Here is a 23,450-nt window from a genome sequence, read left to right as displayed (position 1 = left end):
GGGAATGTTACTTTAAAAAGTAAGGGCGGGATCACACAGAACGCATTTTTGCTGTTAAAAACGCGAGACGAGGGTCAGTGGAATGTAAAAAAGTGCAAGGTCTAGAGACGCTTTTTCTTTTTTAAATTTGAACTTCTTTAAGTTTGAGTGCCGCCTTTTTAGAATGCCGTATAATGCGTGAGATGCTGCAAAAGACATGACAGCAACGGTCGAACACGTCTGTCTAGAGCGTTTGCATTGAAAAACAATGAAAAAGCAGCACAGTGGAATGGCAAAACGAGTACTGTGTGAACGGCCCCTAACGTGCTACATTTACTATGCTCCTAAAAAGTAGCTAATCCAGTTACATTGTTACCTTTTACAGAAAGTAACATGATATTTTGTGTTATTTTGTCTCGCCGTCAAGAAGCCATCTGTAACTGTGGTTTCCTGCTTGGCTTGCAGATGTTTGCATAAATTCTGAGGTTTTTTTTGCTGTGAAAAAGTATTTATCCCCTGACATAATTTGCCTGCAACAACAAATATAGCATGAAACATGTCACACAATGACTGCATTAAATGTTTTTACACAGGAATTACAATAGCTGGAAACAATGCATAACACATTTGTCTCCATTTGTAACATGTTACAGATTATAAGGTGGCTTTACTATGCCTTTTATCCGCCAATGCACAGGATTTGGAGCCTTAATTTGACAGTGTAAAGATTAATTTATTTTCCAATTGTATCGGACAATAAGCCGAAAAGTAACTTGTTACATATTACCGGTATGTGCCATTATCTGTTACGTGTTTGAAAAAGTATCTTAGCGTAAATTAAAAAAGTAACATTACTTGCTACCTGACACAAAATATGATTACATAATGTGTTACCTGTAACGCACATTACCTGTAACACAGGTTACCTGTTACGCACGTTACTTGTAACGCGTTACCCCCAACACTGACCACAATGACTAAAATACTCCACACATAGACAACAAGATGGGAGCAAATTGAAGATGTGGTAACATTAAGAACGTTGTCAGTGGACTTTGTGGATTGGTGGACTGTATCTGATTGTGATGACCTCCCCTGTGTAAGCATGAGATGGACGCGGATGGCGTAGTCATGACTGTGCAAAGAACTGCCACCCTGTGATGGACTCGACTCAAAAAGAGTTTGGTTGGGTGTTTACCAATGTCCACCGATGCGGTGGTGAGGATATTAGGAGGGGGAATGGATCACGATGTGAGGTCAGGGCCAGAGACGTTGAAATGAACTTCAAAAGCGACGACGTTGGCAAATATGTGGTGTTGCTCAGGAAAGTAAGGCCATAAGCCATGCACAGACCAGTCTCACACCATGCACAGACTACACTGACAGAATGAAGAAGCCAGAAGCAGTCCCGCAACTTGGAGAGAATGACAGAGCTGGAGAAGGAAGTGTTACGGTATGAGACAGAGAGCAAGGCTGCGGTAGGCCCCAGATTCAGCCACAGCACCAGGCCAGATGGTGTGAGATGAGGCTATGGCACGGGCACAGCAGGTTCTGGCTTACCCTAAATGTCCCCCTCACACTCAGCCCACACTCAGTCCCTGGCCTCACACAGCTGCAAGGTGCACAACGATGACAGGGGATAAAAGAGTCATACATCAATCAGTGCTCAGGAGAATGACTGACAGACACGCCTCACATGATAGAACATACAATCAGTGCCATACAGCGGGCCACTAGAATGATACAAAGACCACAGAACCTTACTTTAGGGAAACAGTCGCACACTGAAGCTGAGAAAACAAGTAGGGCTCGTCCTGAAGGTGAAGTGTGTAATTTTTTCTTCTTCTAGGTTCTCTCAGACTTTCGCCATAAAGATTCGTGGATTCCTACTGAAATGATTGGATTTAGCTCACGAAAATTCACCAAACAGTTGACGCTTGCAAAATCTGCATGGGGGAAATCTTTCACCCTCACATGTAATTCTCGTTTTACGTGGATTCCTATTGAAGTGACTGGATTTCGCCCGCGAAAATTCACTTAACAACTCTAAATGTGACTGCACTTTCAGTGCGAAAGTTGAAGGTAAAGCTAGCCAATTAAATTGGAGTGGACGATTTTCGGCAAGTGCTTGCTAATTCTTTTGTACTGTGTACACTACTCTGAAGAGTTTAAACTAAGTGGAGTCTGACATGTCCATCAGCTTCTTGCTCAAGTAATAGCACGAGTTTGAGTTTGGCATTTAGTTTGTGGTGGGGCGGAAGGGTCGGTTTAAAACCTGAATGGAAACATTAATTATTTTTACACTTCTGTTGGTTGTGCAAAAAAAAATTACACACTTCACTTTCTAGTAAAATATATGCTACATCCCTGGGTTTTGAGTGAATTCCCTTTGTTTCCACTTTTTCAAAAGTTATAGAGCTAAAATATAATCATAGGAATTAAAAAAATAATTATCATAGTTTACATCTCAAAGGCAACTGAATCTATGGGTGCCCCATATTTAAGACAAACAAATCTTCACATTTCATAGGGGATCTGGCTCTTTAAAGTCCATCGCTTGCGTAGGACGGAGAGACAGACAGTTTGAGAGAGGGACGCTGGACTCCCACTCGTGATGTTGCCACTGAGGCATGTTTACCTGTGGACATGCTCTCTCCAGGGGACAATCCGTCAAGTAGACCCTGCTCCAGGGGCTGGGGGACCGTAGGAGGGACGGTGGGTGGCTGGGGAGGGGGTAGGCTGGGTCTCTGCCTGGGCTTTGGGGTGGGCCGGGACTTTGTGAGCGTACCAGTCAGAGAGGGCGGCGAGGACAACGTATGGGGTCCCCCTAATGGGGTCTGGCCAGGGGAAGAGGTGGGCGCGTGTCCAGTGGGACAGCCCAAACCGTACGGGGAAGGGGTACTTGGGGGAGTGGGGGACAGGCTAACCGGAGACGGCTGACCTGTGGATTGGTCTGACATCCCCCCCGACTGGCAGTAGGGAATCTTGGGCGGCACAGGGGCCAGTTTCTTAGACGCTGCAGGGAGAGAGATAAGACAAAGTCAGATGCATGCAAGTAGCTTTTACTCCACGACCCCGTTTAAACCTGGTGTTAACATCTGTTTTGGGTGAAGCGTGAATTATCTGCAATGCATCTTGAGAATTTGTTTAAATTGAATGACTCTAAAAAGTATTCATAACTTCAGTGAGCTCATTATTTCAGCCTTAAATTATTACAATTTAAATTAATACATTTTTAGCTAACTGTGATTTCTATATGTACATTTCTGAAATACATAACTTAGGCCGTTACCTCTGATAACAGATCACTCTAAATTGTAATGTGTAATTTTCTGTAAAGCTGCTTTGAAACGATGTGTATTGTGAAAAATGCTATACAAATAAATGTGAATTGAATGAAATTAAAAATTTAATGATGTAATTATAAAATAAAATGAACAGCATTTTCATTTTACCTTTAATGCACGTGTGTACACATCTTAATCATCATTTTCATATTTAAAAAAAAATATTTTATATTATAATTTATCAATACTTTATAGTTAGAAATATTTTTAAAATAATAAATAGATATCATTAAGTTTTGGGGGAGTTATTAAGTAAGGGAAATAACATCAAGAAATATCAAGAAAGTATCAAGAAATATTTTTGAAGACTTGAAAAGCAAAATTATATCACACAAAAAAATTCAAAATTAAGTGTTTATGCTTAAAACAAGTTATTTTTACTTAATATCTAAAGTAATCTTCCTTCTCAAGTTAATTAATCTTGACATTAAAAGGACAAATGTGACTAAATCAATGAAGACTTGTGTACACTGATCTGTCTGATCACCCAAGTCAGATGTTATACCAATTTTAAAGAGGATATTATCTCTACATGAAATTTTATAAAACCATTAAAGAGGAACCCCACTGGGACGAACCATTGCGTAAGGTGTGAGGACTGTGCTCGGCCGAGTGGGGAGACTGGCTGTTGCTCTGCTGACCGCTGACAGGGGGCACTGTTGCTCCTGCCGCCTGCCCAGCCTTGTGGCCAATCACAGGAGAGAGCTCCTTGCTCTTCAGAGTGCTGGAGAGAGAGACAAACATGACTGACTGCCATCAGTCTGCACACACCATATCATTAATGACAAGGACCCCTCATGTCCCCAATCATCAAAACTAAAGTGCTAAACAACATCCTGCCGGTTTTGATTGTGTCTGAAAAGACCTTGACAAAGCATTGGCATAATTGATCTGGGAATCGAACCCATGTTTCTGGCACCATGCTTAACCAGATGAGCTAAATATAGAAGCTTGTTTCTGCCACATAATAAAAAATAAAAATAAAAAATGCCACAATTCGGACTTTTTTTCTCACTATTGTGAGTTTATATCTCACAATTCGGATTTTATAACTCACAATCGTGAGTTTATATCACACAATTCTGACTTTATTTCTCGCAATTGCAAGGTTATAACTAGCGAATTGTGACTTTTTTATATAAACTTGCAATTGTGAGAAGTCAGAACTTTGAGATAAAAAGTCACACTTATCTTTTATATTTTTTCTTCTGTGGAAGAAACAAGCTTACATTGCTAAAAAAAAAAAAAAAAAAATGCAACAAAATATTTTTGTTGCTATACTGTAAATTCTCAGATAACATGAAGGAGATTTTAAAACATCCACAACTAAAATCTGCTTTCATGTGAGTGTGATGTTTTTTTTTTTTTTCTCCAAAGACATGTGAAGGTGGATCTACACCGGGTTTCTCATCCACATCAGCGGGAGGGGGATTGAGTGTCCTTGCCCAGCAAACACACACACACACACACACACACACACACACACACACACACACACACACACACACACACACACACACACACACACACACACACACACACACACACACGCAGCATGTATCTTTAATATGACTGAGCATGTGAAGCTTGTTTTTCACTCTGACAGCTCTATTCAGGCGCCTCTCTGCTAAACTCTAGGGAAGATGCATCTATATGCACACATGGACACAAGTCGTCCACATATATCTGTGCAGACATGCAGAGAACACCTCTGTGACCATGTTTTGAAATGAATCCATCACATCTATGACTCAATCTCTGCAGTTCCCTTTCCCTGCGACTTTTGAATGAAGGCTCACAAGGGTATATGGGGTGGGTACCATTGCAATACACAGTCAACATCATTGGTAAAATGGCTAATACTGTCCGTTTTGATGCTAAGCGCTCCTAATCAAGATCTTAGATTGATATTTATTGCATTGATGGAGTCTGCATGTGCAGAAAGCGATGGGAATTCCTCCAACCCTTCAAACAACTCGGGACACTGATGGTCCAAAAAAAGAGCATTCATATACACAATTCCCACCTCAATTAAATTTGTGGCCTACATTGCTGTGAAACGTTTGAATTCTAATTTGATTTGGTAAGTGTTGTTTCATTTTCCAGTGCGGTTGTCAAATTCAGACGGCTACTCAGTAGGGAAGACTTAAATCTTCCTCAAATGATCACATTTTAAGTGGCCATTTCAAGTGTCTATTGATTTGTTCCAAAAATCTGGTGAGTTATCGCAATGTAAAAACACATGTTGTCAAAACTGATTGATCATATAATGTTTTTTAAAGTGTGAACAAAACGTGTAAGAATTATAAACTTTTGTTGGTGCTTATTTTCTGCAACGATCCAAAAGCCAGATCCAGATATCACCATAATTATAAGCTAAAAACTCAAATGCCACACATAAATATTGGATTTTACTTCAATGGAACTTCTCAGTACGGAGTAAATGAGTTCATTGCAATTGATTTTGGGAAGTAGTCCTTACATTTCTATTTTCCAACGCTATCTTATAAGGCAGAATAGATCAGTTTCCCCTTGTTTGTAAGAGTGTTTGTGTTGCGAGAGCGCCAATGATGACTAAAAGAGCTTAGGTGGGCAGCGCATTAGGGTTTGGAACAGAGATGCTGGTGTTTACGTACTTGCACATCTAGTATGACTATCCCAGTGAGCAAACAGACCTCATGACTCAATCAATACATTCATAAGCATCCATGTCACCATGTGCTGCTCCATCCACGTACTTATTTCTAGCAGGGGAATTATAGTTCAATAAAACTGACACTAAAACTAAAACCAACCAACTGAAATAAAATAAAATAAAAAAGCTTAAACATTACTCATTTTAATTTAATAGGGTTAAGCTGAAGTTGTAAGTTATTATATATATATATATATATATATATATATATATATATATATTTAATATATAATTTTCAGTTATTTAGTTATTATTAGTGGTCAAATCAATTAATCGTGATTAATCGCAATAAATATATAATATGTGCGTGTGTGTAAATGTTTATATAAAAAAAATAAATAAAAAATTAACAATAATAATAAATAAATAAATATATAAATATATATATATATATATATATATATATATATATACACACACACACACACACACACACGTATGCATACACACCCATATATATAACTTTTATTTTAGATGCGATTCATCACGAATTATTGATTTGACAGCACTAATAATAACTAAATAACTAAAACTGAATTTGAAATCAATAAAAACTTTATAGATATACATTTAAAAAACAAACTGCTAAAGATGAAAAAAAAAACATCAAAATTACCAACATTTTTAAAACGACAACAGAAAATACAAAAACGAAAACCGATTAAAAACTACTAAAAATGACAAACAAAAAAATTAATGGAATCTAACTAAAATGAAAAAGGAAAATACAAAAATAAAAACTGATTCAAAATATTGATATAAAATATATAGACATATTTGAAGAACTACAAAAAATGACAACAAATTACTAAAACCATTAGTTAACCACAACCAAAATTAAAATGAGAATGCAAAATATAAAAACAGATTCAAAACATTAAAAAAAAACCATAATGGTATTTCAGTGCTACTACAATAGCACTGATTTCTATTTGAAGGATACACTTTCGCTAAAGGCCAGTGACATCATCGGTTGCTAGGCAACCTCAGGCTTCCCTGGACAATGACAATGTTACGGAATCTGTGTGATGAGGCTGAAAAAGCAATAACGTCACAAAGAAAGTAAAAAAAAAATAAAAAAAAAACGGGATGGAGCCAGTATGGAGTGATCTGAGGTGAGCGCTCAGACAGTGTGGGGAGCCCTGGTGGACGTCACAGTGTGTTGCGAAGGCAGGGTGGCCGCAGGCAGGTGGTATTTACCTAGTCAGCCTGGGGGGTCCTCTGTCGCGGGCACATGGACAGGCGGCCCACGGCGGGGGGGCGGAGGAGGGGAGGCTAGGGGGGTTTCCGAGAGACATGTCGTGGCGGGTCAGCACGAGAGGGGTTTTAATGTAGAGGGGCGAGGCATTGGCGTCAGGCGGAGCGGCATGCGGGGCGTCACACACTGGGCCGTGTTTGGGAAAGTGCAGGCAGCTAGGCTTGGGGTTGGAGTTGATATCGAGTGAGGAGGAGGAGGAGGAGGAAGAGGAAGAAGGAGGTTGCTGGGGCAGGGGCAGGGGCAAGGGTGGGCCGAAGCCGGTCCAGCGCAGGGGTGGAGGCGGGGAGCTGGGAGGCTGCGACTCGGGGCCGGGCGCCACGGGCCGAGCGCAGGGAGGGGGTTTGGGGTAGAAGTGGTGGGAGGACGAGGAAGGGTAAGGAGGGGGTGGCCGCTCCTCCACGTGGGACGCATAGACATGTGAGGAATCCGGCCGATTGGGCGACACGTCGTCTGAGCTGCAGATATTGGAAACAATAAAGAGCAAACACAGGAGAGAGAGCTCTGGTCAACTGCACACGGATGGATGTTGAGCTCCAGCTGTGGCTCACTGGCGTTATACAATACTGATCACACTCTCAGGATCCTTCAGTCCGCATGTTTGTCTCAAGCTGGTATGAGCATTTAGCCAGTTTAGCGCACGGCAATGAGCAACAGGTTTAGCAAACAGCAAGCGTAGCAACGAAAAACAGGCGCAAGGAAACGCTTCCATCTCCGTTGGGAGGAAAAGCACAGCAATGCATTAAAATGGAAAAACTGAAAATGACCTTGTGTCTGCGCACTGCACCAAGGGAAGGAACAAAAATCTCTGTTAAAACAACCAAACATCAGAGAGAGTTTGGTGAATATGCAATAATCTATCTAGAGCTGGCGCTTAAACCAAGGTCTCCAAATGCGATGAAAACCCAGAGCAGTTAAACACAGACACAAAAACCCTTTCATTGCCTGAAAGAGTGTCAGAGGAGGGGAGGTAAGCCAGTCAAATCATCAGCCATCGCAAACCCTAAATGCAATGACTGAACCATGGCGTGACCTTCACTTCATTAATGTATGATTTACATATGGGCTTATGGGTCGAGTTTTAGTGAAATTAAATGAATGGGAACAGCAAGAATGTCTTACATTCATGAGATAAACTGTTCCGAACTGTGACATTTTAACCTCACTAAATGATATATACGGTATATAGGCCTGTACACACTGCCAAATCCAGAAGTCCTCTAAATTATCGTTTTGGGTGTTAACAAGATACAGGAGTCACTCCTGAAATTGCAAATGAGAAACTGTAAAGATATTTTTAATGTCTTTTTGTAAGAGTTTATTGCAATTGATTTTGGGAAGTACTTACGTTTCCAAAACTATCATATAAGGCAGATTAAATCCCTTTTATTTTGTTTGGAAGAGTCTTTATGTTTCGAGAGAGCTTATGATGACTAAAATAGCTACCTAGGTCGGCATCATTAAAAAAAGCCTTTACTGTCACTTTTGATCAATTTAATACATTCTTGCTAAATAATAATAATTAAAAAATTATATTAACTCCACCCCCCCTCGCAAAAAAAAAAACACCTTACTGGTTTCACTTTATTTTGATGGTCCATTTAACACGTTCTGTTGACTATAAGTAATGTTGCACCTACATGTCTACTAACTCTCATTAGAGTGTAAGTAGACTGGTAGGGTTAGAATAAGTGGACATGTAGTTGCAGAGTTACTTATAGTCAGTAGAATGTCTGTTGGGGAGTATCAAAATAAAGTGTTACCCCCTTACTGACCCCAAACTTTTGAATGATAGTGTACCCGTTTCACTGACGTTTTCTTGACCCGCACCAGAAGAAGAGAGACTCGCATTTTGCATGGGCTTTTAAAGGAGAACTCCGGGCAATTTTAACATTGAGCTAATTTTTTTGTAAATTTGGAGAGCTGTCAATATAGAGAACAACGACAAAAATCGGTGTTGCCTACACCATGTTATCCTCTTTTTAAAATTTGCACCCTGTTGACTTCAGTGGGGCAAGTTTTAAACCAGCTTTTAGCCTCTTAACATCCTTGATGTGTCATTTCAAGGGCCCAGGTCATGTGAGTGATTCCTTCAGAGTGATCACGGGTGAATCTGACTGCAGTAGATGTGAAAGATATGTATAAAAATGATGTTATTTCAGCCAGCGCACATACCTGTGTTTACATCCTGTTTTCGGTCGAAGTCCATAGTAATCGATTGTCGAGTTCACGCGCGTGATCATAGGTAACTAAACCTATGCGTGTGAACTCGACAATCGATTACTATGGACTTCGACCGAAAACAGGAAGAAAATACAGGTATTCCAAATTTACAAAAAAATTAGCTCAATGTTAAAATTGACCGGAGTTCTCCTTTAAGGCAAGACACTACAGGTGAATAGGGTAAAATTTTTAACTAATAGATATCACGGTAGCACTTTATTTTACAGTCATGTTCCCCATGTGCATACTACGTACTTTTTATAGTAATTGCAATAACTGGGTAATAACTACGTACTAACCCGGAACCTACTCCTAAATCTAACCTTTACCCATGTAGTTACTAGAGGTCGACTAATCGACTTTTGCCGATTAATCGGCACCGATAGTTGATTGGTGGAAATATCGTTATCGGCAAAAATACATACCGATAGTTTTTCCTGTTTGCGTCCGTTGCTGGAGCGGCTGAGAAGCGCGCGCTGTCATTCATTACACAGTAAGAGAGAGCTGAGAAGGCTCTGCTGGCATCATGCAGTACAAGAGCGGCCTCTAGAGGTGTAATAAAAACTTTCTCTGATGCCTCGTGTTGTTTATTTCCACACGTGATTCTGCGTGCTGCACTGAGAGCACACGCTGCGTGGAGAGCGCTCAGATGCGCGTTTAAACCACCAACAGCTAAAAGGTATTTTTTCATATCATTATAAAGCGATTAATTTGTTGACTAAATGCTGCATTAGTAGAGAAAGAACAGCACAACAGTTTGTTTGTTTGCCTTCGAGGCTGAGAGGACGCTAACATTAGTACCAGTACCTCAAGTGGTTAAAACACTGACAAAAATAAACTAAGTCCGAACCGAATGTTTAATGTCACAATTGTTAACATCTATTTGCATTAGTTTATATCCAGCTAGTCACTTTTATGCATTTAATATGCAGAGAAGTTGCATATTTAAAGCTAGAGATGTAAGATAGCAAACTGATATGTTCATACAGCCGACAGAAACGTAAATCAGAAAAGCATTCGATTTCGGTTATTTTTTCCATCATCACTTTAATATGTATTTTGTTATTTTGATTAGATAATCATCAAGTGTTTATAAAATAGAAGCAAAAGTGTGAGACTATACATGTAATATTTATGTCATTTCAATGCTCTGGCGTTGTAGATATTTAAAGTTGGCCATCTTTAAGCATGACTGTTTGGATTTATATGAAATGATAACACTTACAATAAAATTCCATATGTAACATTAACTATGGTTAATAACTGCTGTATAAGGATTGTTCATTGTTTGTTTGTTAATTAACATGTACTAATACATTTTTAAATTAAGGTTTTTATTTGTTTACAATTTGTTAACCATCAAACTAACATGAATGATCAAGGTGCAATTTGTTTTTATCCAGTATCAATTTTAAAAACTATCGGTTCATTAATCGGTTATCGGCAAGTATGGCCCAACCTAGCTATCGTTATCGGTAAAATCCACTATCGGTCGACCTCTAGTAGTTACCTTATGTTGCCCAGTATTCTCTTAGGTAAGTACACTGTACACGTACTGTAAAATAAAGTGCAACCGATATCACCATGAATACCCTAGTTGATTAATCGCAGTACATGAAGACAATTGTTTTGTATTACACGTTTTCTGCTTAAATGTTATGCTTAAATATACAAAAGAAGCATTATCTAGTTAAATATGAAATTTGAAAAATATTCCAGAACAGAAATTGGAACACTGGATAAAGCCAGGTTTCATTTTGTGGACATATCTCCAATTTGTCCACAAAATTATGCTTTGTTTGTCCACACTATACACTGTAAAAAAAACACTATTGCACACTAAAAGGTCCACACTATTTCTCCATAAATTAGAAAATACTGTCAACAGGCAGGAAAAAAAATACACTTTCACCATGTTTTGAGGAATAAAATGTTACATAAATGAGGTGAATTATATATTAACAAACCCTTCTGTGAAAAAAAAAAACCTTACAATTATTGATAGTAATAAAACTTAGTAATAAAGATTTCTGACTTGATGCATGAGGGAAAAAAAGCATTTGAGAAAACAGCCTTTGTAGTGTAATCGAAATCTGCAGATGCAAATAGATACAGTGTGTTAAAAAAAAACTTAAATGTGTATTTTGGATGTTTTCTTTCCACTAACCTGAAAAGAAAACAAGTTATGCGAAGAGTCCAAAATCTCAAAATTGAGCAGTGCATTAGACAAAAACAAAAACCTAAATGTTTTTTGCCTGTTAGTGTCTTGCCTTAATAACTGTACATTACAAGAACTAGTTGTTGAGGTTGGTTCTGTACACACGGCACAGATTCAATGTAAATGTGATTAATTCAGTTGCAGAATGCGGATCTCACTCCGGAAAACAACTGAACTCAGTGTGTACAGAAAAAGATGGAGGACTGGCAACTGTATTCAACTGCAGTGTGTACGCGGCCATACTGACTGCACTACGTAAAGAAAAAATAAAGGACGTCTATTTATATAGACTCGGTGAGGCAAAAATAAAACGGTAAGTACAACGAGAAAAGCATGAAAAAGCAGAGGAAATGTCATTAATACACAAATGCAGGGAAAGCAAGAGAGTTAATCGCTGAATGGAAAACAATGATGTCACAAGTTAATTCTACTGTGAAATGCATACACAGTACATTGAGATGTCAATGGAAAACAGGTAGAGGATCACGTGTTGTTGTTTTTTTTTTTTTACCTGCCCCTGTCTCCAGGAGGGGGGGTGGGGATTGGAGATGTGGCCAGCTCACCGGGCTGTTCAGAGATCAGCGTGTCCGCAGGAGAGCCGGGCGGTTGTGCGCTGGGAGGCGTGGACGAGGATTTGCGGGACAGCGTCGAGGTACTTTTGCCCTTCACCCACGATGTGTCCATCACTCTGACACCCACACTGCCCACAGAAAGACCACAACTGAGTCAGTCGTAAACACAACATCTAGATGCACTGCACAGAAGCGGTAACCCTCCTAATCATTACATCAACTTGTGCGTTGTTACATACAAGCCAGCATGGGTCATTATCTTCGAGAGCAAAAACAGATGTGGTGAAGTACAAAGTATTTCTGGAACATACATTCAAAATATTGTAATTTATTGCAGATGCCAGATGTGATCAACCCTCAATTATGATCATGTATATTCTTATAAAAAGAAACATCGTTTGACATTTACTAATTGATGTCAAAACACTTTATAGTAACTTTTATAGTTAAAATTAACATTAATTATTGAAATTATTACAATATATAATGTAAAATACAGTTTTCATACTGTATTCACCATTGTTCAAAAGTTTCTGGTTGGTAAGATTATTTTAATGTTTTTGAAAGAATTTATTTGATAAAAAAAATGCAGTAAAAACAGTAATATTGTTAAATATTATTACAATAATTTCAATGTATTTTAAAATGTAATTAACAGTAATATTGTTAAATATTATTACAATAATTTCAATGTATTTTAAAATGTAATTTTCGTTGATATCAAAGCTGTATTTTCAGCATCATTACTACAGTCTTTAAATGATCCTTTAGAAATCATTCAAATATGATGATTTGATGCTCAAGAAACATTTATTATTATAATCAATGTTGCAGCTGTGATGCTTAGTTTATTTATTTTTTAGGAAACCATAATACTTTTTTTTCAGGATTGTTTAATGAATAGAAAGTTGAAATATTACCTATTGTAACATTATAAATGTCTTTACTTTTTTTGATCAGTTTAATGCATTCTTTAAAAAAATTACTGACCCCAAACATTTGTTGCCTTTGGCTTGCTCAGTTGGGGATACTTAAATTGATTAATCGATTCACCAGTGCTATTGATCTGCATTACCAAACGTGGATGTTTTACACCAGAAACAAACACTGATGTACTATTTTATTTAATACTGTGAAGCTGCTTTGATACAATCTGTATTGTGAAAAGCGCTATATAAATAAAGTTGACTTGACTTGACTTGACCCAAACATTTGCAATAATAACGTAAGGAACGTTAATTAAAGGGATAGTTCACCCCAAAAATGAAAATTCTGTCATCATTTACTCACCCTCAAGTTGTTCCAAACCTGTATGGGTTTATTTCTTCTTCTTTGTGTTCAGCAGAAGAAAGAAATTCATATGGGTTTGGAACAACTTGAGGGTGAGTAAATGATGACAGAATTTTCATTTTTGGTTGAACTATCCCTTTAAAGGCACACTATGCAAGATGTGTACTTTAATATAACAGCTTCGAAATTATTTCGATGGTAAACAAACTCATAGTAGGGCGAATCATCCCGATAGCAAAGCAGGGGAGGACGCCGCTGGCAAAACCAGCAATGCAGGTTTGAGAGGTGGCGCCCCGCCAAATCTCGCGACAATCACGACTTGCTTTACGGCACGACGTCACGTACATCAACAACAAATGAAGCAGCCTCTATGGAAGACACTAGCACGCATTTCAGACGTGAATCATGGCAGAGTCGATGAAGAAAACGAAGAAAGCGCGGTCGGAAGAGTGCAGAGACGGCTCTGCGCGAGTGGTATCTACGACAGTAACGTTAAATACAAGTACTCCACAGAGACTCTAGGGGTCGCTGTTTGAGAAGAACGGAAACTGCATAGTGTGCCTTTAAGTTATAAAAAAATGGATCCCACTTTATGTCTTTAACTATGTACTTACAGTATGTAAAAAAAAAAATATTTAGGTACAATGTTGTATTGTAAAACACTTTTGCTGCTATTGAGGTAGGATACGGGTAAAGAGACATACTGATACAGAATATCTGTGGAAGTGATACTAGCATCTGATTTCGCAAATAGTTGATTTCTGAATACAAAAAATGTCAACACGTAATGCACTTGCTCTGCCACTAGTTTTGGATGAAGAGATGTGCTTGTTGTTGTCGTTTGTTATCGTTGTTCAAGCAGAATGTGGCGGTTGGTCGGTGTGGTATTAGTCCCGCCCCTCCTCCACTGTGATTGGGCGGCCGGGAAAAAAGTGACAGTGTAGTGATGTGCACTGCGTTTTACCCAAACTTAAACATTCTTCAACTCTCGGTGACTGGTAAAAAAATGCAGAAGCGATTAGCGCTCAGGGTGAAATAGAGATGCTTCATCTCGCTGCTGTCTTTTTTTAAATATGCAGTGCTCCCGTTGAAAACAATTGGGAAAATACACTAACCCCAAGAAACAAAGAAAAAAACACTTTGATGGACACGGCCTAAGGGAAGGGACAACAGTGATGTAATTACAGAAATCAACTACACCTGTAATTACATGCAGGTATTTTTAAGATATAAGTACAATGTAAAAGCATATATGCACAGAATATGTCCATTGTATCAAGTGATTTATTTAAATGTAAGTACATTGTAGTTAAAACACAATATAAATTGGGACCAAAGGTGTTACCAAAAACAAAGAAAGCTCACAGGATTACAGAAAATGTGGTGGACAGTACCTTTGAATTTTCCTAATGCTGCATTAAGTGAAGATAAAACAATGATTTTAGAGGAAACGCAGTGTGTTTACATGTCTATAACAAGGAAATGACATGGAGACAGGGAATGACAGCTGAACGATGAACCATGTAGAGTGCAGTGGGGGACATGTGTAGTTTGACAGTGTTTGGTGGATCAGGGCGGTCCAGAGGTGAGAACACGTCAGTCTAAATGAGCAGCTGGCACTGTTTCCTGCTGCGACACCATTAAGCCTCATTTACTGTAATTGCCTTTACCCTGGGAGCTGTGGACATAAACAATTAGACACATATCCTCTGCTTTAACAAAACAAATCAGTCCTAAAATACGCTTGATCCGCGTCATTAACTGTTATGTAATCTATACATCATTCTGTAAAATATACAGTATATCTCTCCTCTCCCACTGTTTTCATCTCGATTACTTATAAAGTTTCCATCAATGAACTGTGCCTATGTGGCTTGAATTGTGAATAATAATTACATCAACTGATTTGCTGAATAGTTGACCTTGGAAAGTCAGGGTAACACATAAGCACTTTTCAGGTGGGATTAAAAGGACAGTTCACACAAAAATTAAATTTTTGTCATCAGTTACTCACCATCATGTTGTTCAACTTTAAAACACTCTGAAGATAATTTTAATAAAACCTGAGAGATTTCGGTTGCTCCGTTGAAAGTCCATTCCACCAAAAATGTACATAAAACATGGTAAAAAAAATCTAATTGAGCAGATGAAAGATTAAATTTGGGCTTTTATTCACAATTAAACGGAAAACGGAAAAGATTCTGCTTTGCAACCACCCATAAAGCTTCTCCGGCACCAGAACCGTCGCTGATATTGCCTTCATTGAAAAACTTTGCGATATTTGTACTTTAGTTTATATTGAGTATTTGTAGCAGTACTAAAAATGACAGAAAAACAAATTGTAATCATAAATTTACTTCTATTTTTATAACAAAGTCTGCCTCCTGGGACATTGATTTATGACTTTCAGCCAGAACAGACCACGGAGAAGTCTTCTGTCAGACTGTAAGTATTTTAAAGTGCTTATACTTTAGGTCAGATTCAACTTACTTACCTAAGGTGTCAAATTACACACTGTAAAACAATATATATACATACAGTACAGGTCAAGTATGTTTTGTTATATTTTTGAAAGAAGTTTCTAATGCTTATCAAGGCTGCGTTTATTTGATCAAAAATACAGAAAAAAAAAAACAGTAATATTGTGAAATATTATTACAACTTAAAATAATAGTTTTCTATTTGAATATACTTTAAAAAATAATCTATTCCTGTGATGCAAAGCTGAATTTTCAGCATCATCATCCAGTCTTCAGTGTCACATGTGACATCCAGTCTATCACATGATCCTTTAGAAATCATTTTATATCTAATATTCTGCTTTATTATGAGTGTTGGAAACAGTTCTGCTGCCTAATATATTTGATGAATAAAAGGATAAAAAGAACTGCATTTATGCAAAATAAAATATTTTCTAATAATATAAATCTTCTTTACTATCACTTTTTATCAATTTAACACATCCTTGCTGAATAAAAGTATTGATTTATTTCAAAAAAAGAAAGAAACAAAATTACTGACCAGTAGTGTATATTGTTGTTACAAAAGATTTCTATTTTTAAAAAAAATGCCTATTTTTTTTTTTTTTTTTTACTTTTTATTCATCAAAGTATCCTAAAAAAGTATCACAGGTTATGAAAAAATATTAAGCAGCAGAACTGTTTCCAACTTTGATAATGAATCATCATATTAGAATGATTTCTAAATGATCATGTGATGGACTGGAGTAATGATCCTGAAAATTCAGCTTTGCATCACAGAAATAAATGATAATTTAAAGTATAATAAATTGAAAACCAATTATTTTAAATTGTAATAATATATCACAATATTAAATTTTTTTCTGTATTTTTGATCAAATAAATGCAGGCTTGATGAGTAAGAAGAAACTTCTTTCAAAAACATTAAAAATAGTAATGTTTCCAAACTTTTGACCTGTACTGTATATATATATATATATATATACTGTACAGGTCAAAAGTTTGGAAACATTACTATTTTGTATAAACATTATGAATATATATATATATATATATATATATATATATATATATATATATATATATATATATATTAGGGTGCATCAAATTTGAATGGGAAATTTTAATTTCAAAATATCAATTTGGCTGGCATTGCATTTTGTTCCAATTAACATAAAAATGACTTTTGCAAAGTTTTGAGGAATTCCATTGAGATTTAGGGGTGCCACCTAACACATGAACTTTGGCGAAATTTCAAAAAATGTGCAATTTTTAGTCTAATTGCCAAAAGGTTGACCTGGAAATGTTGAGTACAGTGAACTTTTATACAGTAACATGTTCTATAGGGTTATCAAAGTAAAAGTTGTTTGTTTGAACCCTTTGGGCAACTTGGGCATTTCTCAGAATTCAACTTTCAAGATTCTCCATTCATTTTTCCTATAGACAAAATGAATGGAGGTCAATGGGACATGTTCACGTGGCATTACCCTGTTAATTTACTGTAACAATTACAATGCTACTCTCAATACACATGAGACATCTACAGTGGGGAGAACAAGTATTTGATACACTTCAGATTTATCAGGTTTTCCCACTTACAAAGCATGTAGAAGTCTGTAATTTTTATCATAGGTACTCTTCAACTGTGAGTGATGGAATCTAAAACAGAAATCCAGAAAATCACATTGTATGATTTTTAAGTAATTAATTTGCATTTTATTGCATGACATAAGTATTTGATACATCAGAAAAGCAGAACTTTGGTACAGAAACCTTTGTTTGCAATTACAGAGATCATACGTTTCCTGTAGTTCTTGACCAGGTTTGCACACACTGCAGGAATTTTGTCCCACTCCTCCATACAGACCTTCTCCAGATCCTTCAGGTATCGGGGCTGTCGTTGGGCAATACAGACTTTCAGCTCCCTCCAAACATTTTGTATTGGGTTCAGGTCTGGAGGCTGGCTTGGCCACTCCAGGACCTTGAGATGCTTCCTACGGAGCCACTCCTTAGTTGCCCTGGCTGTGTGTTTCGGCCAATCTTCAATGCTCTTACTGAGGGAAGGAGGTTGTTGACCAAGATATCGCGATACATGGCCCCATCCATCCTCCCCTCAATACGGTGCAGTCGTCCTGTCCCCTTTGCAGAAAAGCATCCCCAAAGAATGATGTTTCCACCTCCATGCTTCACGGTTGGGATGGTGTTCTTGGGGTTGTACTCATCCTTCTTCTTCCTCCAAACACAGCGAGTGGAGTTTAGACCAAAAAGCTCTATTTCTCTCTCATCAGACCACATGACCTTCTCCCATTCCTCCTCTGGATCATCCAGATGGTCATTGACAAACTTCAGATGGGCCTGAACATGCGCTGGCTTGAGCAGGGGGACCTTGTGTGCGCTGCAGGATTTTAATCCATGACGGCGTAGTGTGTTACTAATGGTTTTCTTTGAGACTGTGGTCCCAGCTCTCTTCAGGTCATTGACCAGGTCCTGCCGTGTAGTTCTGGGCTGATCCCTCACCTTCCTCATGATCATTGATGCCCCACGAGGTGAGATCTTGCATGGTGCCCCAGACCGAGGGAGATTGACCGTCACCTAGAACTTATTCCATTTTCTAATAATTGCGCCCAGCCTAGCATCCCAGCCTTGTGCAGGTCTACAATTTTATCCCTGATGTCCTTACACAGCTCTCTGGTCTTGGCCATTGTGGAGAGGTTGGAGTCTGTTTGATTGAGTGTGTGGATGGGTGTCTTTTATACAGGTTCTGAATTTTTGTTTTAGATTCCTTCTCTCACAGTTGAAGTGTACCTATGATAAAAATTACAGACCTCTACATGCTTTGTAAGTGGGAAAACCTGCATAATCGCCAGTGTATCAAATACATGTTCTCCCCACTGTATACTCCGAATATGTCATTGTCCACTCTAGAATACTGTTGATGTTAAGCTTAATAGTTTAGCTAACATCGATAGCTAACTGTGGTTAGCAAACTGTTGCTAGCTAACGTTAGCTAGATGTAATGAGCACCAAATACCTATAAATATGACTTAAATGACTTATGATAAATAAGTATACAAAGACAAAATTACAGATAATTATGTTATAATACATACCCAACACAGAAAGATCACCTCAAACAGAAAGATAATCTCAGTTTTCTTGAGCTGTAGTATTGTTTACCTCAGATCTCCATTGTGACCATTGAGCACTGTTAAGCACTTTATCCAACAAAAACAGATGTGCGGTGGCACCCCTAAATCATCATGTACTGGAAAAATATTTTGCATGTGTTGTTTCTACATATATTGGAACATTTTTAGCACCCAGCCATATCAAAATTCAAGAATTGTGTTTTTTGATGCACCCTAATATATATATATATATATATATATATATATATATATATATATATATATATATATATATATATATATATATATATACATACATAATGTTTTGACACATCTCTGCAGTTAATATTATTGCCATCAATGTTTGCCAAATGTTTGCCAGAACCCAGTATTTTTCTGTAAGGGGGTCTGGATTAGGGCTCTGACTAACAGAAGTCTGGATATCCTCCTCCGTATGCGGTATTTTTCCACCTGCTGGAGCATTGCAGGTGGCATGAGTCAGAGCCTGGCACATCTGCCACGTGTCTGTCGATAGAGGCAGAAATCCAGCCCCCTCAGTGAATGATAAGGGAGCTGCGGCCCTCCTTCAACACTCCATCCACGTAACCATAGAGACCATGGCAGCCCATCAGCCCGAGACCAGCTCTGTTCGAGGGAGGTTGAAGGAGTCGCTGAGATGTTCCCGGAGTTCAACTCCAATTGAGAACAAATGACACAGAAAGGTTACTGGATAACGACATGACTGACGTCCCAGTCTAAGTGAATTACTCGCTGAACACATTAGCTATCTGCCGCTGTCTCATCCGCCACTTCTAATTGGTTTAAGCGGCACTATCTAACCCTGTCGGTAATGGGCAGTTAGTGCAATGATAATAATGCAGTGTTTAATTAAAAGGGATAGTTCACACTCACAGGAAAGAATCTAAATCCATTCTCAAAACCATGTCACTTTCTTTTTTTAAAGGAACATTAAAAGGAAAATCCTGGCCACTCTTCTCTATATAATTAAGGTGAATCTGGATGAGGTCAAGCTCTAAAATTATTTAAAAGACACCCTAAATGGTACAAATAACTCAGAGATGAGTTTGTGTGGAGCAGCATTTGCATAGTGCCGTGCTTCACTCTGAAACACGCAGTGCATTTATTGAATTAAATCAGCCATATTGCGATTTCGGTTTCATTTTGATTCACTGTCCAGCCCTACTAGCCAAGATATTCTTCAAAAATTCACCTTTTGCTTCATGAAAGAAAAAAAAAGTCATACAGATTTGCACTGACATGAGGGTGAGTAAATGATGACAGAATCTTCATTTTTGGGTGAACTGTCCCTTGAAGAAGTAAGGCTGGTATGAGAAGGTAATGGAAGCGTGTGGGAGGGGAAATGAAAAATGTAGAGATGGAGGAGGCAGACAAGAGCGCAGAACAACCTACCCATCCTTCTTGTAGAATTCAAGCATCATGTTGTCAGTAGCAACACTGAGTGGGCGTCGGCTCTGCTCGTGCTGCTGCTTGCGATCTGATTGGTCCATATCGGGCGAGGGCATGGAGCTGTAGTTGGAGTTGTGATTGGTGTGTACCGGGCTGCCATAGCTGCCTGTCAGGTTGAACTCAATATCTAAGAATAGCAAAGACAAATTAGTCCAAATCTCACAGGAGAACACGCTCGTGGTTATGTGCGAATATGCTTTCACAACTCTTTCCATCTAACCTCCAGGGAAGAACCAGTCAGCATGCTGGATGATCGGCTCAATGATGCCAACGATTTGCAGGGACACGGTGGTCATCATTTCCGTCATGTTTCTGTGAAGAACAATGACCCATTTGATCTACACATTTCATAATATAAAACTACTAGATCCATTAAAGAAATAGTTTACCCAAAAAATGTCATTCATTCATGTCGATCCAAACCTATATGACTTTTTTTTCTTTTGTGGAACACAAAGGGTTACATTTTGAACAATCTTCATGTAGTTCTTCTCTATAAAAAAAACAATTCATGGTGACTACATCTGTACAGCTCCAAAAAAAAAAAAAAACTTGAATGTCACTCTGTTCTACACAGAAAACTTTAACATGACTTCAGATATGGCGCACAAGCCATATGAACTACTTTAATGGTGTGTATTGATGTCGTTCTTGAAGCTTGATAGACGTGGTCACTATGAATGGTTGTTGTATTGATTCTTCAGTCGTTCTGCGTTGTCATTTTAAAATAATGAATGTACTATTGAAGTATTTATTAATATTTTGAGCTAGCTTTTAATTTGACATTTTTAGTTTTCGCGGGGTGGGATGTCTGGAAACTGCTATATTACACACTAAATGTAAGGTAATATTGAAAAAAAAAGCATAATTGGGCACTTTAAAGAAAATTTTTAATAGTTTTAGTTAACAATAACAACACTATGCTCCACATAAGAAAAGTAACAAAGTCATAAGTCATATGTATGCACTGTAAGCAATAACAGAATTTTCATTTGTCACTGAATTGCTTTGTGAATTTGCTGCTATCCACATAAATGAGAGAAGTAAGCCAAACATAGGACATGCACTCACCCTTCTGAATGTGTCCACAGAAGGTTGGGTCCAAGAACTATTGCAATGTTACCTGGTGTCATTTTATTAGCGTCTTGATACTCTGTGAGTTTGGCTAAGAATTTGATTAGATATCTGTTTAGAAAAGAGGGGAGAAACAGTTTCAGTTTAAATCTCAGTTTGACAAAAGGTTTTAGCCCTGGCATTCACTCATACATTTGCTATTCCTGTCGCTGTATATTATCAATATTTCAGTAGGTCTGACTCAAGCCAGGTGCAGTCAAACAGCAATGACCCACAGCCTATATCTGGAAGCCTTGTCATGTGGGTTAGAAGTAAAGACGTGCCAAATATTCACAGGATTTGACAGTGGCATTGTAAAGAAAATTATGAAAATGAAATTTACTCCTTGATGATAATGATATAATATTCATTATTGTGGCTCTTAGCTTAGCTGTCTTTAGCCACGTCATTTAGGGATAAATGAAAGGCTGAATTTGTCCTAGCTAGAAGACAGCATCTATAGTCAAGTCAAGTCAAGTCAACTTTATTTATATAGCGCTTTTCACAATACAGATTGTATCAAAGCAGCTTCACAGTATTAAATAAAATAATACATCAGTGTTTGTTTCTAGTGTAAAACATCCACGTTTGGTAATGCTCATCAATAGATGCACATTAAACAGCTTAGACTAAATTACATTTCCAAACTCAAAAATATTCTCAGCAGGGCTAATGAATTCTGAATATGCAGAAAAACACACACTTCCTGATAGTGAATAAATGGCCACATCGCTCATGATATGCCAGAGATTTGACACTCCTCTCTGCTAATGAGCTGTTGCATTCATGACTCGTTTAAAGACAAAGACCTTGTCAGAAATAACAAATAATAAGTAAATAAGCACCACAAACCTGAAGTTGTTCAAATTGTCTGGTGATAGTTTCTCACAGGTACCCAACAGGGCTTGAAGCCTTTTGTCCATATCTTGAATACTAGAGAATGGCCATAAGGAGAGATGCATTTAAGGTACAGAATAAGGATAAACTGCTGTGTGTTCATGCATGGAACTGAACTTGATCTCTTCTGCTATTAACCTACACTGAAACATATTTATATTGAGTTGATTTTACAGGCAGCTTTTCCACGGTATGAGTAAACTGTAAGTGTGATGTTAAGTTCACTAAAAGAAAACGTACAAGTATGCTTTAACATACAAGTATGTTTTTTTTTTTTTTTTCAAGTATGCTGTATAAAATTTATGAAGTTGGCAGTTTTCTTGGTAGGAAGTCTTCTTCTGTAAAACTTACATGTGTACTATACTAATACATTGGTATTAATATAATTTCTACATAAAATATACTTGATCTTTACTTACTAAGTATATTTTGTGTTAGGATTTGCTCAACTGACAACTCACATTTGATACCACCAGGTAGGCAGCTCAATGTTTTTGAAACAGACCTTATGTCTCACATCAATATAAAAATGGCAAATGGTGCTGGGAAATGGCATGTGTGTTGGTGTAAACAGTCAATACTCACTTTGAGGCTTGAATCCATTCATCATAGAGTTCAAAGGACATTAGAGGTTCGGGAAGTTCACGAAGATAAGACTTCAACGCCCCTGAGGGAAGCAGATGAGGAAGGGAATTGGTCAGTGGAGAGAAGGAGAGAGTGAAAGAGGAAGAGACATGGAGAAAGAGGGAAACTTAGCACTTGTGA

General features: G+C 37.8%; 1 protein-coding gene across 1 annotated transcript in view; it reads right to left on the bottom strand.

Moving 5' to 3' along the window:
• Positions 1 to 23,450, bottom strand: part of arhgap44a (Rho GTPase activating protein 44a) — a gene marked incomplete at both ends in the record, with an annotated part of 60,644 nt that overhangs the window by 598 nt on the left and 36,596 nt on the right. Inside the window, 10 exons of the mRNA XM_081364900.1 lie at positions 2,618 to 2,995; positions 3,905 to 4,050; positions 7,222 to 7,734; positions 12,229 to 12,417; positions 14,974 to 14,991; positions 20,619 to 20,802; positions 20,896 to 20,987; positions 21,747 to 21,860; positions 22,641 to 22,721; positions 23,271 to 23,352. Of these exons, the coding sequence (XP_081221026.1) occupies positions 2,618 to 2,995; positions 3,905 to 4,050; positions 7,222 to 7,734; positions 12,229 to 12,417; positions 14,974 to 14,991; positions 20,619 to 20,802; positions 20,896 to 20,987; positions 21,747 to 21,860; positions 22,641 to 22,721; positions 23,271 to 23,352 (1,797 nt within the window). The remainder of the gene's footprint in view (positions 1 to 2,617; positions 2,996 to 3,904; positions 4,051 to 7,221; positions 7,735 to 12,228; positions 12,418 to 14,973; positions 14,992 to 20,618; positions 20,803 to 20,895; positions 20,988 to 21,746; positions 21,861 to 22,640; positions 22,722 to 23,270; positions 23,353 to 23,450) is intronic.

The sequence above is a fragment of the Scardinius erythrophthalmus genome (assembly GCF_964197995.2).
Source record: "Scardinius erythrophthalmus genome assembly, chromosome: 1".
NCBI lineage: Eukaryota > Metazoa > Chordata > Actinopteri > Cypriniformes > Leuciscidae > Scardinius > Scardinius erythrophthalmus.
The sequence above is the reverse complement of the archived record's forward strand: the minus strand, read 5'-3'. Positions and strand labels throughout refer to the sequence as shown.